Source organism: Camelina sativa, chromosome 3 (assembly GCF_000633955.1).
Source record: "Camelina sativa cultivar DH55 chromosome 3, Cs, whole genome shotgun sequence".
In the NCBI taxonomy this organism is placed as follows: Eukaryota; Viridiplantae; Streptophyta; class Magnoliopsida; order Brassicales; family Brassicaceae; genus Camelina; species Camelina sativa.
This window is the reverse complement of record NC_025687.1, coordinates 27,544,241-27,559,940: the sequence shown is the minus strand read 5'-3', so window position 1 is coordinate 27,559,940 and position 15,700 is coordinate 27,544,241. Positions and strand designations below refer to the sequence as shown.

General features: G+C 37.4%; 4 protein-coding genes across 5 annotated transcripts in view; all 4 read right to left on the bottom strand.

The window, feature by feature from the left end:
- LOC104778344 lies at nucleotides 1,124-2,407 on the bottom strand. The gene is made up of 2 exons (XM_010502771.1): nucleotides 1,961-2,407; nucleotides 1,124-1,865 (listed from the first exon to the last, which is right to left on the bottom strand). The coding sequence occupies exon 2, from the start codon at nucleotides 1,859-1,861 to the stop codon at nucleotides 1,385-1,387; it is 477 nt and encodes a 158-aa protein (XP_010501073.1). The 5' UTR covers nucleotides 1,862-1,865; nucleotides 1,961-2,407; the 3' UTR covers nucleotides 1,124-1,384.
- Nucleotides 3,622-8,868, bottom strand: LOC104779362. The gene is made up of 8 exons (XM_010503713.1): nucleotides 6,548-8,868; nucleotides 6,268-6,468; nucleotides 5,771-5,878; nucleotides 5,507-5,606; nucleotides 5,308-5,366; nucleotides 4,609-5,219; nucleotides 4,347-4,393; nucleotides 3,622-4,153 (listed from the first exon to the last, which is right to left on the bottom strand). Exons 6-8 carry the CDS (start codon nucleotides 5,059-5,061, stop codon nucleotides 3,622-3,624), a joined length of 1,032 nt encoding a protein of 343 aa, XP_010502015.1. The 5' UTR covers nucleotides 5,062-5,219; nucleotides 5,308-5,366; nucleotides 5,507-5,606; nucleotides 5,771-5,878; nucleotides 6,268-6,468; nucleotides 6,548-8,868.
- Nucleotides 11,888-14,221, bottom strand: LOC104778341 (exocyst complex component EXO70A1-like). Of its 2 annotated transcripts, XM_010502769.2 has the most exons (2): nucleotides 12,937-14,221; nucleotides 11,888-12,834 (listed from the first exon to the last, which is right to left on the bottom strand). In XM_010502769.2, the coding sequence occupies exons 1-2, from the start codon at nucleotides 14,079-14,081 to the stop codon at nucleotides 12,192-12,194; spliced, it is 1,788 nt and encodes a 595-aa protein (XP_010501071.1). In that variant the 5' UTR covers nucleotides 14,082-14,221; the 3' UTR covers nucleotides 11,888-12,191. The 2 variants fall into 2 exon arrangements, with proteins under 2 accessions (XP_010501071.1, XP_019099526.1); XM_019243981.1 differs by having other exon boundaries at nucleotides 11,888-14,220.
- The window catches only part of LOC104779361 (exocyst complex component EXO70A1-like), a 2,637-nt gene continuing 2,058 nt past the window's right edge, over nucleotides 15,122-15,700 (bottom strand). The window contains exon 3 of the mRNA XM_010503712.1: nucleotides 15,122-15,128. Within this exon, the coding sequence (XP_010502014.1) occupies nucleotides 15,122-15,128 (7 nt within the window). The remainder of the gene's footprint in view (nucleotides 15,129-15,700) is intronic.

Genomic DNA, 15,700 nt, shown 5'->3' with positions numbered 1-15,700 from the left:
CGACGTCGTTTTGCTTTTGTCACAACACACACAAAAAGTACAAAACGATGTCGTTTTACCAACGCATAATGCCACGTCGTAATCTGAGTCAGCACCGTTAATCCACCATTTAACCCTGTTAAAACGAATGTTGAAATCTACAACATTATCAATAGTTTGGATAGATAATTTAAATTGAAATTGACTTGGGGTTGTTATTTGCTGGGGATAACTAAGAGTTCAAGTATAAAAAAGCGTTTCAGAAATAGTTGGGGTGGATTTTGGTCGTTTTCTGGAGTAGATAGGTATACAAATAACGGTTTGTATACCTCTTATGTGCATACATATCACATAATAATACACGAGTAATAAATATATGTTATTTTTATGTCAACTTAAATAAATAAGAAAAATCCAAGTATACATAAGATACATGAAAATGATCTCTTTGAATAATTTTGTACCGCATAATACAAAGCATTATTCGTTTATAGTGATGCAAAACGTTTATTTCGTGGAAGTCGGCTAAATTTGTTGTCCAATTCTTTGTTTCAAGAATTTAAAATTAGTGGAACCTAGAATCTTCTTCTTCCTCTATTTTTTACGATATGGATTAATGATTATTGAAGACTTTAGACCATGTTAGAAATTAATATTAGGTCCTACAAAATCCAACCTGGCTGTACGAATAATCTTATCGCTAATCCATTAGGTATGCGCACATGCAAGGTCGTAAGAATCCACTTAATCAAGAAAACAAATCTAAGCAAATAGTGTCAACAATAATTAGGAACGAATTATCACGGTTGCGATTGATAACACGCACAATATTAAATAATACAGTACTATGATATCGTTTTAATGCAATTATGAAAGAAATTTATCAACTAATTATTTTTTCACATATTGTTTATAAAATAAATAAGTGAAAAAAATTCCTATATTTAAAACTACAAAAATATCTCGTTATGAAAGCAAAAATGTTATCAATTAGAACGACATTTGTGAAATCATAATTGCCGCACAGAAATCTTAACTATTAAAAATGGAAAATGAGAAAGCTATCTACAATCAAACACATACATAGTCATATCTCAAGTATATATATGTCAAACTCAAACCACTCTGGTGAAAAGAAAAAAAATAGAACAAAAATTAGTCACTCTTATTAACAAATTGACATTGTCATATATCATCAAGAACACAGTCAAACGAACCAATACCTATCGAATTTTTCTTTTACATTTCATTTACAGTTGTATTTTATATTATTTTTTCTCGAATTTTCAAATAAACAATATTTCCAACAACCGTCTCAAGGAGATCACACTCGCGCCGCGCGCGCCCGCACTTTTCTTCTGCTCTGTTTTGTTAGATACCTCTCCGGATAATAGAATATTCGGATCTACGCACCTCCGGACAAAGCAGGTAAACAGCTTCCACCTCCACCAATCACCGCCGCAGCACAAATTTCCCCACCTTCTATAGCCGCAGCACTCCTCGGAGACGCCGTCGTTGCTCCTGACGCCACGACACTCGGCGGCAAGTTCAGAATCAGTCTTCTCCTGAACATCTCTCCGATCACCGATATTAAATCAACCTTCTTCGGAGACGGCGAAGAAACAAAGTCGCCGCATAACTTCATGTGAACCGCCAAAGCCTCGTCGAGTCCGATTCGTCTCTCTTTTTTATTACCCCAACGAAACATCTCGTACTTTACGGCTTCGGAACAGAGACCGCAGATGAATTTACCGGCGTAAATGTCCCGAACGGTTTCAATATAAATCGCCGTGTATTCCTCCGTCATACAGCAACATTCGCATCTCGCGCAGTCGATCTCCGACGGCTTTGACACGGTGACCGTCATTAAATTCGTAGTCATGTCTCTGTTATCAAAAGAAAGAAACATCAAAGTTAGCCATTTTATAAATTAAAAAAAAGACAGAGACGAATCTGATTCATCTTTAAAAGACGAACTAACCTTTTCTTACTCTGAATCTGTTGTGTAATGATATCTATCTATATATATATGTATAGTTTGTGTATGTTAGATATGTATGTATGTAAAAGTGTTTACTATATAAAATCTATCTCTCTTTCTCCCACTCTGCAACTTGAACTTCGCTGTAGAAGAGCTCGCAAAACAAAATCATTTTTTTTTCTATAACAAGAAGAACTTCAAAGTTCAAACCAAGCAAGACCCAAAATTCATAATTTTGAGGATCTTTTTCTTTTTTTTTGCTTCAACTTTTGATCAAATCACTAGTGGAGGTTTTGTTGGAGACGAGGGTAAAGAAGAGAGACTTTGTTTTGATTAATGAGAGAAAATATTTGATTCTTGGAGAGAGCAGAGCGAATCGTCGAAATTTAAAGGAAATGTATATGTTTTTTTCTTAGGAGACTCTTTCAACACAATCATTAGTTGTGTGGCCTTGTGGGTCGACCAAAAACATTAATAACCAAAAGGAGAATAATAAGAGGGGGTATTCAACTTCATGTTTTAAGGATTTAGTAAGATTTTAATATTTTAAAATTTTGAAAGATTTAGTAAGTTTTTAGAAGATTTGATTGTGTTTTAGAGTTTTTCTATTTTAAGAAAAGAAAATGGAATGTGATTATACGAGAATTGACTATTAAACTTTGGATGATTTTATAATATCTTACAAACACAATACCAAAAGAAAATCAGATCAATAGTTGGAGCTATGTCCTCAGTTCATGTAAAACTTAAACCCAAAAACTGATCAATAGTTGGATTAATGGTGATGGTTTTTTTTTGTCCAAATAATAATCTGATCGAACTCTCCATGAGCTCAAACCCAGAAACTGATCCAAACTAATAGAATTCATTATCCCTTTACTCTGCTTCCGGTGATGTTGCGGCAAACCCAAAAAACTTGAGGGCTCTAGCTGAGACTGGTGGAGAAGGTGGTTGATGATTGGTGGAGGTTTTTGGCTTCAAGATCTTTGGTCTTTTTTTTTTTACTGAAATCTTTCAAAATTCCACCTCTATAGGTATGATTTTGATTGTCATACTTTTCAACTAAAAAACAAAAAAAAGTCTCTTAAAATCATCTAAAGTAGCAAGTTTTAAAAAAGTTGTGATAAATTGAATAACAAAAGATTTCAAGTAGGTTTTAAAAATTATTGATTGAATAACAAGAGATTCTATATTATTTTAAAAGATTTTACATAAATCATAAGTTGAATAACATAGAATTTCAGAAGATTTTTAAAAATCTTCAATTGAATAACAAAGGATTTTAAGAATACTCTAAAATCCTTTAGAATGTCACATGTTGATTTGTTACTTAATTTTCCACGTAAGCATTTGTTTTTGGCCAATTATTCGCTGCCACTGTCTAGGAAATTACCAGTCAACAATACTCATGCCAGTAATATTTTTGTCATTGCCAGCTAAGCTGTTATTATTTTACTAGTACTAATTTGATTATTTAGGAGCAAATGTTTAAAGTTTGACCTGCAAAACGTAAGTTTAGAAATACTTAATATTAGAAATTTTAATTGCGTAGTAAGTAATAATACGTCTTTCTTTTTTTTTTTTTTTTTCTTTTTTTTTTCTGTCGGCCATAACATTAATTAAAAAGCTTTTGTACAAGAGTTTTAACTAACATTACATTCTCAAAAGATAGTGACAAAAGAATTCACTATTCTAGCAGTCTTAACTAATCTATCAGCTATATCATTATCCTTCCTATTGATGTAAAGAAAACGGTGCGAGACATTAGTGAAAGCCAATATATCCTCCAAATATGTTCGAATTTCTGAAATATCCGCTGGTTTCCGTTTTTCTCTTGTATATTGCTCCAGATACTTGTAAAGTACTCTTGAATCCCCACAGAAAGTTACTGGTTGATAGTTAAGGCGCTTGACCTGAATGAGAGCCTCCCTTAGCGCAATAGCCTCCGTTTCAAGTGGTGAGCATGTAGGTTCTATGGCTGAAGAACCTTTGAGGATGCATTTGCCATGTGCGTTATGAAAAGACCATCCAATTCCAGCTTTGCTAGTAGCATCAACCCATGATCCATCTGTGCAACAATAAAATGGATGAGGCTGATTGTGGATTGTTTCTGTTCTAGATTTGTCTAGACTCCTTTTATCCAGATGGACTTCATTCCAAGGCGTTATAGTAGTATTAGCCTCTTTCCATATCCTATGATCCATCATAACTTGACTTATAATGTTTGGAATCGCCCATCTCTTGTTATTAAAAACAAGATCATTACGAGCTTTACAAAGCCGCCAACCAATGAATGGAAACAAATAATCTTTTGGAGATTCTGCATTTTTAGCAGATAGCAAGAGTTGGATGATTTTAACAAGGGATTGCTCTTGATCAAACTGACCTGGTTGGAGGCTGATAGGTGACAATTCCCATGTTTCTCTTGCTACTCTGCAGTGAAAAAGGAGATGAGCAATTGATTCTTGTGCTTCACCATAGAAATTGCATTCCTTCACAATATTAATACGCCTCTTTGCCATATTTTCAGCTACTGGAAGAGCATTATGAAGAACTCTCCACCAAAAATGTTTTACCTTAGGCGGTATATTTAATGCCCAGATTGACTTCCAAATATTGTTTACCAAAGGTGATTTTTCTGTACTTACCTTGGTGATTTGATGATACCCGGATTTGACAGTGTATTGGCCATGTCTTGTAAAAATCCACACAGGCATATCAGAGGCCTTGGTGATGATAGGCCTGACTTTTTGAATATGACTGATATCCTCCGGGTGTACCATCCTCTTTAGCTGCTCTGGGCACCATTGTGTTGAATTTGGCTTCATGAGACTTGAGACTTTAAAATGTTCAGACTTGTGTTGTGAAAGACATCTAGCTGGTATGGGAGGATTGTCAATCCAAGGATCATTCCAAGTTCTGACCTTGTCTCCATTACCAATCCTCCATTTTAGTCCTTGCTTGATGAGATTTATACCCTGGAATATGCTTCTCCAAGCATGACTGGGACGAAAACCTAATTTGGCATCCATCATTTCAGTTTTTGAGAAATATTTAGCTTGTAGGACTCGTCGTAGAAGAGAATGTGGTTCCTTTAGCATGCGCCAAGTCTGTTTTGCTAGCAATGCAATGTTAAAGCGATGAAGGTCTCTAAAGCCCAATCCTCCATATTGCTTCAGCTTTGTGATTTTCTTCCATGCAACCTATGGGATCTTCTGCTTATCTTTTGTATTAGACCACCAGAACTTTCTTATTTGTCCTGTGAGTTGAGAAATTATTTTTTTTGGAAGCAGAAAACAGGACATTGTATATGTTGGGAGGGCCATTGCAACAAATTTGATCATCACCTCTTTGCCTCCTGGTGATAATAGTTTAGATACCAACTTTCCAGTTTAGATTGCATCCTCTGAGAGATATATGCAAAAACATTAGTTTTGTTTCTTCCAATGGCTTCTGGTAACCCTAAGTATCTTCCAAAGCCCCCTATTCTGGTAATTCCAGTAGTATTGATGATATTTTGTTGATCGATAGGAATGACACTCTTACCGAATAGTATGGCTGACTTTTGGAAATTAACATATTGACCTGAAGCTGAAGCATAGATCTTAAGAAGGGAGAGGATTTTCCGACATTCTTCTTCATCAGCCTTACAAAAAAGAAGGGAATCATCAGCAAAGAGCATATGTGAAATAACAGGTCCATTTCTGCTCGCTTTAAAGCCATGAATATGATTTGCTATGACCGCCTTTGATAAAAGAGATGATAAGCCTTCTGTACAAAGCAAATAAAGATATGGCGATAGAGGGTCACCTTGTCGCAGGCCTCTCTGTGGAATAATTTCCTTTGTAGGTGATCCATTAATGAGTACTGAATAGGAAACCGATGTAATACACTTCATGATCCATTGGCACCATTTCTCTGCAAAACCAAGCCGCTTCATAATAGCTTCAAGGTATTTCCTTTCTACTTTATCAAAGGCTTTTGTTATATCTATCTTTAAGGCCATAAACGGGGTCTTTATTTTCTTAGTGCGCAGTGAATGGAGAAGCTCATGAGTAACGATGACATTATCTGTAATTAAGCGACCAAGTATAAAAGCTGATTGAAATTCTGATATCAGAGAATGAAGCCATGACTTGAGCCTTTATGCTAAAATTTTAGAAATTAGCTTATATGCTATATTGCATAAGCTAATTGGTCTAAAATCTTTAGCATTAATAGGGGATTCAATCTTTGGGATAAGGCTAATGTGGGTGTGATTCAGAACCTGGTCTAAATAACCTGTATCAAAAAAGTGATTAACAAACCTTATCACCCCTGCTTTGATAGTGCTCCAATGATACTTGTAGAAGCCTGCATTTAAGCCATCAGGTCCAGGTGCTTTATCAACATTCATGTGGGAGAGTGTTGAGAAAATTTCTTCTTCCATTACTGGAGCTGTCAGCTTTTGATTCATTTCTGGAGTGACTCTTGGGTGGACGTGCTGGATGATTGCTTCTAATTGTTCACTACCAGAAGAGGAATAAATGTTAGTAAAATGAGAATGGATAATGTCTTGAATCTTATTGTCATCGTGATGAATATAACCATTCTCATCTTGAATAGAGGTAATGCGGTACTGACTTCGTCTTTGTTTTGTTTTTTCATGGAAGAACCTTGTATTCTTGTCACCAGCTTACATCCATTGTTCTCTACTCTTTGTGCGCCAATATTCCTCTTTCATCCTATATTCATGTTGCAACTGAATTTCGAGTGTTGCAATATAGCTGAAATCAGGAGAGTGTGAATCATACGCTTTTTGAATAACACCTTGAAGTTGCATAATCTTTTTCTGTAAGTTATGGCCTTGCTCCGATTTCCACCAAGAGAGGCTATTTCTACATCTCAATAAAGCTTCTCTAAATTGATGTGGTGGTAAATGATTACAGCTTTGGCTCCATGTGTTTTGGATAACTTGGTACACATCTTGGTTGAAATGCCACCGATTATCATATCGGAAAAGTTTAGTTCCTCTCCATCTATTATCTTCAGTTTGCAACATCACTGGTTTATGATCCGAACCCACCCATTCAAGCAATCGCACTGAGGCTCTTGGGAATTGTTCCTTCCATTCTGTTGTGGCCACGACTCTATCTAATTTAGATTTAACAGTACCAGTGCTTCTGTTCCCAATCCAAGTGTAAGGACCTCCATATGTTTTAACTTCATGAAGACCTGAGGCATTTAACATTCTTCTAAAATTTGTAAATTGCCATTCATGCTTTACAAAAGCTCCAAGCTTCTCCATACTGTTTTGAATCTCATTAAAATCTCCCAGCACCACTCTCGGTTCATCATCATAGACACCCTGTTTTGCTAGATTCTCCATAGTATTCCAGAGGAGCTGTCTTGGCTTTCTTTGGGGATTGCCATAAACATATGATAAGCAGAAGGTAGACTGCCCATCCTTAATACGCATATCCGTGTAGTGGAGTGTTGGAGCCAAAAGAAAATCACATTGTATTGTATCTTTCCAAAAAATTGTCAGTCCTCCACTAAGACCAACCGGAGATACCAAAAGGTGATGATTAAAGCGAAGATCATTACCTAGTTGCTGCACAAAAGGATCTTTATTCTTAGTTTCTACAAGGAACAAGATATCAATCTTATACTTATGATGGATATCCTTCAGATAAGGAATTGTCAGGGGGTTCCTCAAACCCTGACAATTCCAGTGCAAAATTCTCATCTTGGAGATGGTGGCTTTGGGGTTTCCACCTCCTCTTTAGCCTTGTCTTCAGAAATATCTGATGTTCTTCTTCTTGATATTAAAGCGGTACCTCTATATCCACCATAGCTAATTTACGTTTAGTTCCTCTCTCTAGTGCAGTACCCAAGTCAACATCTGCAGCCGAAGATGCACCTACTTCACATATAGTAAGAGCCTTATTAGAATGCCTTTGAGGAACATCATGTTGCATGTAGTCCATAGATTCTTCTGCTTCATCAGATTGTTGGGGCTTCTCCAAAGTGTTTACATTTAAGTTAGGACTATCTGTTTCTCCCATAAGGTCATCATTGATTGCTTCTTCAATAGAATTTTGAGTGTTGTCCAAGTGGTAAACAGATTGGTGCTCTTGAGTATTATACTCCAGTTCTTGGGTTTGAGAGGAACATACCGCAACAACATGGGCAAGACTTCCACAAGCAGAGCAAAACTTCCTTAGCTTCTCAAACGTGTAACGAATAAGGGTAGGATCTCCATGGTCTTCAAAATGGAAATAACGAGCAAATATGAGCCTACTATCAGCTTTTATGTTAATACGAGCCATTACCTCTCCAGCTTGATTGATGTCCGGTTGTTGGATGAAGATTTCCTCTACATGGCCAAGAGGTTCACCAATTTTGATAATTGCTCTGTTATTCTTGGAGTCATCAGGTATGTTGTGAATCTTGACCCAAAACTTGATGGTGCTCAGGAAATCTGTGTATTGTCTTCGATTCCATTTATCCACAATCACCAACCAGTCTTTGTAGGTCCACGGTCCACCTTCATACACCATATTCAGATGATGTTCATTCTTAAAGAAGAACTGAACAGTACCATCTTCATTGATTTGACTTGTAACTCGTCCATCCAGTTTCTAAATTTTTGGCATCATAAACTTGATTCCAGCTGGATTTTGTGAAGGATGAATACCTTTGACTACAAGACTGAGTTTATGCTCTTCATCCCGCTTCCTCCGAGCTTCACTCGAGAGTTGAAGAGGGCTTCGATCTAAACCCTGATTTAAGTTTTGAAAAGCAAGCCAGACATCTGGATCTGCCATGGGTAAAGGAGACCAGAAACCGATTAAAATCCGCCGTCGACGGAAGGCTGAATCACCGATTTGGAAAGGCAGTGAAGAAGGTTCTCAATCGCACAACAAAATCGCCAGAAGAGAGAGAAAACCTTTTTTTTTTGGTGAAGTAATAATACGTCTACAAATATAATTCTCAAGCTGGCGTTTTTATCCAAATATTTTTACTGATTAATTTTATATTTTTCAAACCCCAAAATATCTAACCTTTAAAACAATTTTAAAATTTATTTGGTCCGAACCGGGTAAGACGCACTTCACAAATGGACAGGCTGTGTAGACACCCAATCAGTCACTCGTAAATCCAGAGATTAGGAGTGTGAACAAATGGGGAGTAGCCAGGTGCACTTATAGTTAAAGCGTGCAAGAAACCCTCAGGCTCGAAATTTCTCTAATTATTGTTCCCAACAATAATAGATATGTCCATACTGATCTTGAGAAATCGTCAACAATGGTCAAGAAATAAATTGCACCGCAAGAAGAAGGAACACGATACGGTCCCCACACATCACAATGAATTAAAGAAAAACAATCTGAAGCTTTATTGATACTATTAGGAAAAACTTCTCTAGTTTTCTTAGCTCGAAAACACACGTCACAAGACAAAGAGCTATTAGAAGAACCAGAAACAGAAACCATAGGCAAAACCGAAAGCACCGAAGAACTTGGATGACCCAACCGTCTATGCCACAAAGCTTGATCAGAAGAGACATTAATTGTGTGAATCTTCGCAGTTGCAACATCCGTCAGATAGTAAACCCCATCACGCTCTTCACCTCTTCCAATCAAAGTCCTCAAAAAACGGTCCTGCAAAACACAAATAGTATCAGTAAAGGTGGCCATGCACTTAGTTTGCTTCACAATTTTAGAGACAGAGATCAAAGTGCAGTTCAAGGTTGGGACATAGAGAACATTAGTCAAGGAAATTTTCTCCGAAAGAAGAAATTCTCCCATACTTAAGGCCATTGTTTTGCTACCATCCGCAAAACCCACCGAACAAGGTGAAATAGGACCAACATTAGTCAAGAGAGTAAGGTTCCCAGTCATATGATGGGAAGCCCCTGTATCAAGGATAACATCGCCAAACTTTGGCTTACAAGATAACTTATCAGAACTATTAGTAGAGGGTCTTTCTTGAAGCAGTTGAGACAGGGCACGAAGTTGGTCTGGTGTGAATTCTGGAAGCGCTGAAGGATTGGAACTTATTGCATATGCCGTAGCTATCTGTCCTCTGCCACGTCCAGCGCCTCGACCACCGCGACCACGACCACCAGAGCCGTGACCGACACCATTACGATTCGTCCACCAGTCAAGGAAACCAATTAGAGACCAACAATCCTTCTTTTCATGTCCCGTACGACCACAGTGTGAACACAGCACGGGACGAGACCTGACAATAGAGGACTCCACACGATTCACAGGTTTATTCTCAGCGCCTACAGATGGAGAAACCAACTCGCGACGTGCGACAAAACCCACAGCCTCCTGTCGTTGTTCCTGATGTCGTGAAGAAGCAAGTCTCTGTTCTTCACGTATTACTTTGGAGTAGGCAACACCGAGAGACGGGAGTGGATCCATATTAATCAGACTTGTACAAATCCCACCAAAACATGATTCTTCGAGTCCCATGACAAATTGATGAAACTTTTCATCGTCTCGTTCTTTGACTAGTGCAGACATGAGTGAACCATGAGGACATACTGCACTTGTTTGATAATTTTTCAGCTCATCCCAAAGATTACACAGTTTGCCATAATAGTCAATCACCGCCTGTCCCTATTGACAGCATGAGGCAAGCTGAGCCTTGATCTGATGAACACAAACGTTGTTACTGACTGAAAACCGTTGTCGCAGTTCATCCCAGAAAAGATTAGCATCAGAGATAAACGTAACAATTGATTTCACCTTGGGCTCGATCGAGGCTCGAATCCAACCTACAATCATTGAATTCACCGTCTTCCAATTGTCGAAGTTAGGATCATCGTTTGAAGGTTTCGTGATAGACCCATCAATGAAACCAGTTTTTCGCTTGGCTTGGAGAGCATTCAACATCTCTTCAGACCATTCATTGTAATTCTCTCCGTTCAACAGAACAGAGGAGATCACTGTACCCGGGTTATCGGAACTGGACAGAGTGTACGGTGACACCGTCGTTGATGACGACGTTGAGACAAGAGCTCCGGACGAACTAGACAGCTGTTCTCCGGTGGTAGATATCGTTTTCTTGGCACGCAAGAAAAGTCGAAACTATCAACACTTTTTAGAACAAGGAAAAGATTTTGTTAAAAAATTCAGCTCTGATACCATGTAGAATTAGATATCAAACTGACTTGCTTTATTGATAAACCATAATATGGTATTTATACATGAGGGACTCAATATACGATAAGTTCAATGTGCTAATAAATCAGAACCTAAACCTGATCACACTAGGACGATATGTACAACACAAATATATCGACACTATCCGTAATACATCACAGATCGCTTTGCCTTCTTCCAGAAGATATTCACTAACAAGGTTCGTAGATACTATAAACCTTGATACTTTTAATGTTTAACTAGATCGGTCCAAACCATTTCTTTTAGGATTATAGATACTTTATACTTCTTCGACGCAGTAGTATCAAAGGAATTGGTTCAAACTTCAAACCATTTATCTCTTTCATACAGTTTTTAATAAGTGTTGGTGCTATATAAAGTGTCAAAAATATGGGATTTACGCCGGTAGCTTTTGGACATGCTTGAGGAACCACAAGTTAGACTTACTTGACCCATAAGAAACCAAACAAAGACAAAAGAGACGATCACTCTACTGCTGTTAGTTTTTGTTGTTACCTGATCATCCCGTCTTTGGTGGGCCTCTTGCCATGTTCTTTTGTGCCAGTGCTCCTCCATTGTTTGGTGGTGGCCTCTGTCCTCCCATGTTCTTAGAAGACATGTTCCTTTAAGATTTACGTTGTTCTGCTGCTATAACCATTTTAGTCACTGATCTTTTCAATTAACACCATTGGTGTTGTTGGGATTAGGATAAACCTTGTGGTTATTGATGATCACTCAGAGAAGAAATCAAACTGCAATTATGAAGGAACTAGTACAGTGCATTTATGAAGGAACTAGAATAAATCAAAAGTCACAAAATACAAAAATCAAACATTTATATCAACAATGGAGAGAGTAGTGAAATTTGGCAACAAACAAACAACACACAACAAATAAATATGCTTACAAGTACAAAAGAGTGAGAGACTATTCACCAGAAGCTGGAGAACAATCTGAACACTGCCACATGAAAATGGAAAGAATTCAAAGAATGATGATATATATGGCTAAAAATTCTAATGTGGGAAACCAAAAAGGAAACCTTTATGGGTTTTTCCAATCTTCTTCTTTCACTGAGACCGTCTCAAATGTGGAGCTGTGGTATATCCTTCGAAGAAATCCAACACAGCGGTTTCAAGGTTTTCAACAGAGTATTTCAAGTAGTTTTCTGGATGTCTTCCACTCTCTATGTGTCCCCTGAATCTTCCAAGAAAAGATCTATAAGCCGGGATAAGATGCTCCGATAGAGATATCCTGAGTTCTTCTCTAAGCTGAGTATCTGGAACCAACCATGTCGACTGAATCCTATGAACCTCTTCAAACATTGTATTGAAAGCTTTAAACCTCTCTCTTAATGCACTTTTCGATACACCCGAAGAGAAGCTTCCGCTCACATGTAATCCTTCATCTCTCAAGCTATTCAGAACTCTGACCCATGTGGCTCTCTGATACTTGGTGGCTGCCTGTCTAAATATCCCAGTAAGCTTTCTTAAATACTTGTCTCCTATCAACTCCATTAGCTCCGGAGAGCTTTTCACCTTCTGAACTATGTAATGGACATTGTTCATGACGAAGATGTGAGACAAAGGCTCGTCTTTGTAGTGCAAAGACTTCTCTTCAAGATTGAACTGTAGCATCACCATCGTCCAAATCATATGCAAAGCTAACGGAGATATTCCTTCAAGCTGAGAGATATCCATATCGGGATTGTTTCTATCATTGGTACATTCCAAACCCCGGCATGGTTTGGTCATGATGAGATCAATCAACGTTTCTTTATAGTCAGAGATCAAGTTGAGGTAGTTCATCACATACCTTGTCAATGGATGTATAGTTCCTCCAGGGACAGGAACAACCGAAGGCTCACGAAACACAGCGTTCTCAAACTCAGTGAGTATACCTCTTGCTGCTTCAGCTAATCTTGATTGTATCTCTGTAGCTTGAACAAGAATAGCCTCGGACGAACTCGAATCGAAGATCTCTTCCATATCAGGTAACAAATCTGTTAAAGCATCGTGTAAATCAAGAATCTTGAATAGTTTCTCAGGTGATCTTCTACTAATGCTTATAGCTTCAGGGAAATTGAAAAGTTGCAAAGCAGAGCCTTTGACAATATCCATGAAACATGTCGTCTCTTCCATGGTTCCTTCAAATATCTGCTCACAGAGTCTCTTCTCGCTAGCGAAGACTACTCTAACGCAAACTTTAGCCGCACGGATCCATCTCCTGATCTTCACTTCAACAGCTTCCCAGTCAAGTCTCTGAACATCTCCAATCCCTAATTTCACAATCCCTAGCTGCTTAAACATCGTTTCCATGGCGGTTTTTCTAACGTTTCCGTATACCTGAAGACACTCGCGTGAGTAACCAGCTCCGATCATCCTCTGAGCGATTGATCTCAGATCAGAGACAGCTTCGGGAGATACAAGATCAATCTCTCGTATACTGCTAGTGGATTTGCTATTGCTTCTTCTGCTCCTCGATAACCGGCGTGAACCGGAATCTGAACCATCCGGTAGAACCAGATCCACTTGTTGTTGCTGTTGTTGCTCTTCATCTTCGTCACAAGTTGTGACGCTATAGTCATCGTCAAGCTCGGTGCGGGAGGAAGAAGCGAAAGAGGAAGAAGATAGCGATGAATCGAGGAGAAGCGAATCAGGTTCGAAAGTCGAAGTCTGAGAGATCAAGATGTTTCTCAGCTCGTCTTCGAGCCTAGCCATGGCGATTTGAATCGTTGAGGTGGCTGGTTTGACTTCGTCGGAGACTGAGATTGAAGAGATGTGTCTTTGGACTTCGTCGACGGCTCGTAAGTAGCGATCTACTTCATCTCGATCACCACCGCTTTGGAAAATAAGATTCTCTTTAGCTTCTTCACATGTTGTTGAATCCCACCGGAGTATTATCTTCTCCGCCGTCTCTAAATCGGAACCATCGCCACGATTCTCATCAAGTGTTGACATGGATTGGTGTTTTGACTTCACCGATCGATTTAGGTCTCCTTAGAAATGAGATTTAGGCTGGTGGTGATGAAGAAAACTAATAATTTGGTTTGTGAATTTTTTTAATAAAGAAATCAAAATTCGTTTTTTTTTTTTTTTTTCCTTTTGGGAAAAGAGTCAATAGAGTGACTTATTCAACGCTCAGCTCGTGGGGTGTGTTTTTATTTTTTTTGTTTATGTCTGAAAAAAACCATAGAAAATTACTAAAATTATCAGTGTTTTTCGCCGGCGGCGTGACGCTACCTGGAATACAGAAAACTACGGCGAGTTCAATCTACTCTCACTTCAGAATGTAGATCTCTAATAATTAGCATGGATTATTTCAGTTTTTTTTATAGTGTTATTACATATCAGTACTGTCATAAACAAATGATAAATCAATTATTGTATTTAAATAAAAATCATTAAATTACTAGTATGTGTTATTATCATGTCTTAGAAATCACTAGGTGATAGTTATAGAGGAAACAGAGATTAAATCAGAGCTTAAATGGAATTAATCGGAACTAGTTTTAGGGTTATTTTATTAAATTAATAATAACATACAATTATATATTATTAAATATATGTATATTTTTTTATGTGATAGGAAAAAATATCAAATGAAATATATAACTATAATATTTGTATTTAAAATTACGGTAAACACATAAAAACGTAATTTTAAAAGAAAATTTTATGATTTTCATTAAAAATTTGTACATTAGTTATTGTAGAACATTATAAACTCTTCATTTAAATGTCTAAAAAAAAATATATAATTGATTAATAGTTGGATTCAAAAATAATTAGTATATACAAAACTAAGAGGAAATTAAACGGATTATACATGTTATAGTCAAATTGAATAGATTTATTTAAATAATGGATGATAGGCGAAGATTAATCATTAATGAAAGTGCAAATGATAGATCTATTGATTTTACTGGGCATTATTGGTGCTAACAGAAGATTTCTAAAAGGTAAGTTATTACAATAAACTCTAAAAGACTAAAAGCATATCATGCCCTGCCGACATGCAAAAAAGAACAAAACATAAAGGATAAAGGAACAATGAGCTTTTTAAGAATATAAAACAATTAGTAGTAACTAATCCACCTAAGGCATGCATAACAAAGAAAAAAAGTGTTAATTAAGTATCGATTGGTTTGATATGGTTGTCGTTTTTGTTTGAAATTTATTTTTGATAGTAAAATTATAAGTACATGAAATGAACAATTCAGTTTGTGTCTTAATCAGTTTGGTACTTTGGGCTGGGCCGTAAAAAAACTACGTAACTAATTTGTCAGTCACGGGAACGCAACGCACTGTACTCTGCCACTTCACTGTGTGAGTAAAGTGAGTTTGGGCCTTGAGCTGGGCCGTTAGCAAATGAATATTCACAGCCGCGTGAGATTAGAACTTACCCTATCTATCTCTCTCTCTCTCTCGAAGAAATCGTCAGACTCCTATAAAATGGTCACTTGTTTCGTACGGCCTTTCTTTACTCCCTTTAGAGAGATAGAGAGAGAGAGTGCGTGCGATTATCTTCTCTTTCTTCTTTGATTTATTTTCCTTTTTTTTTTTCTCTTTTTTTTTTT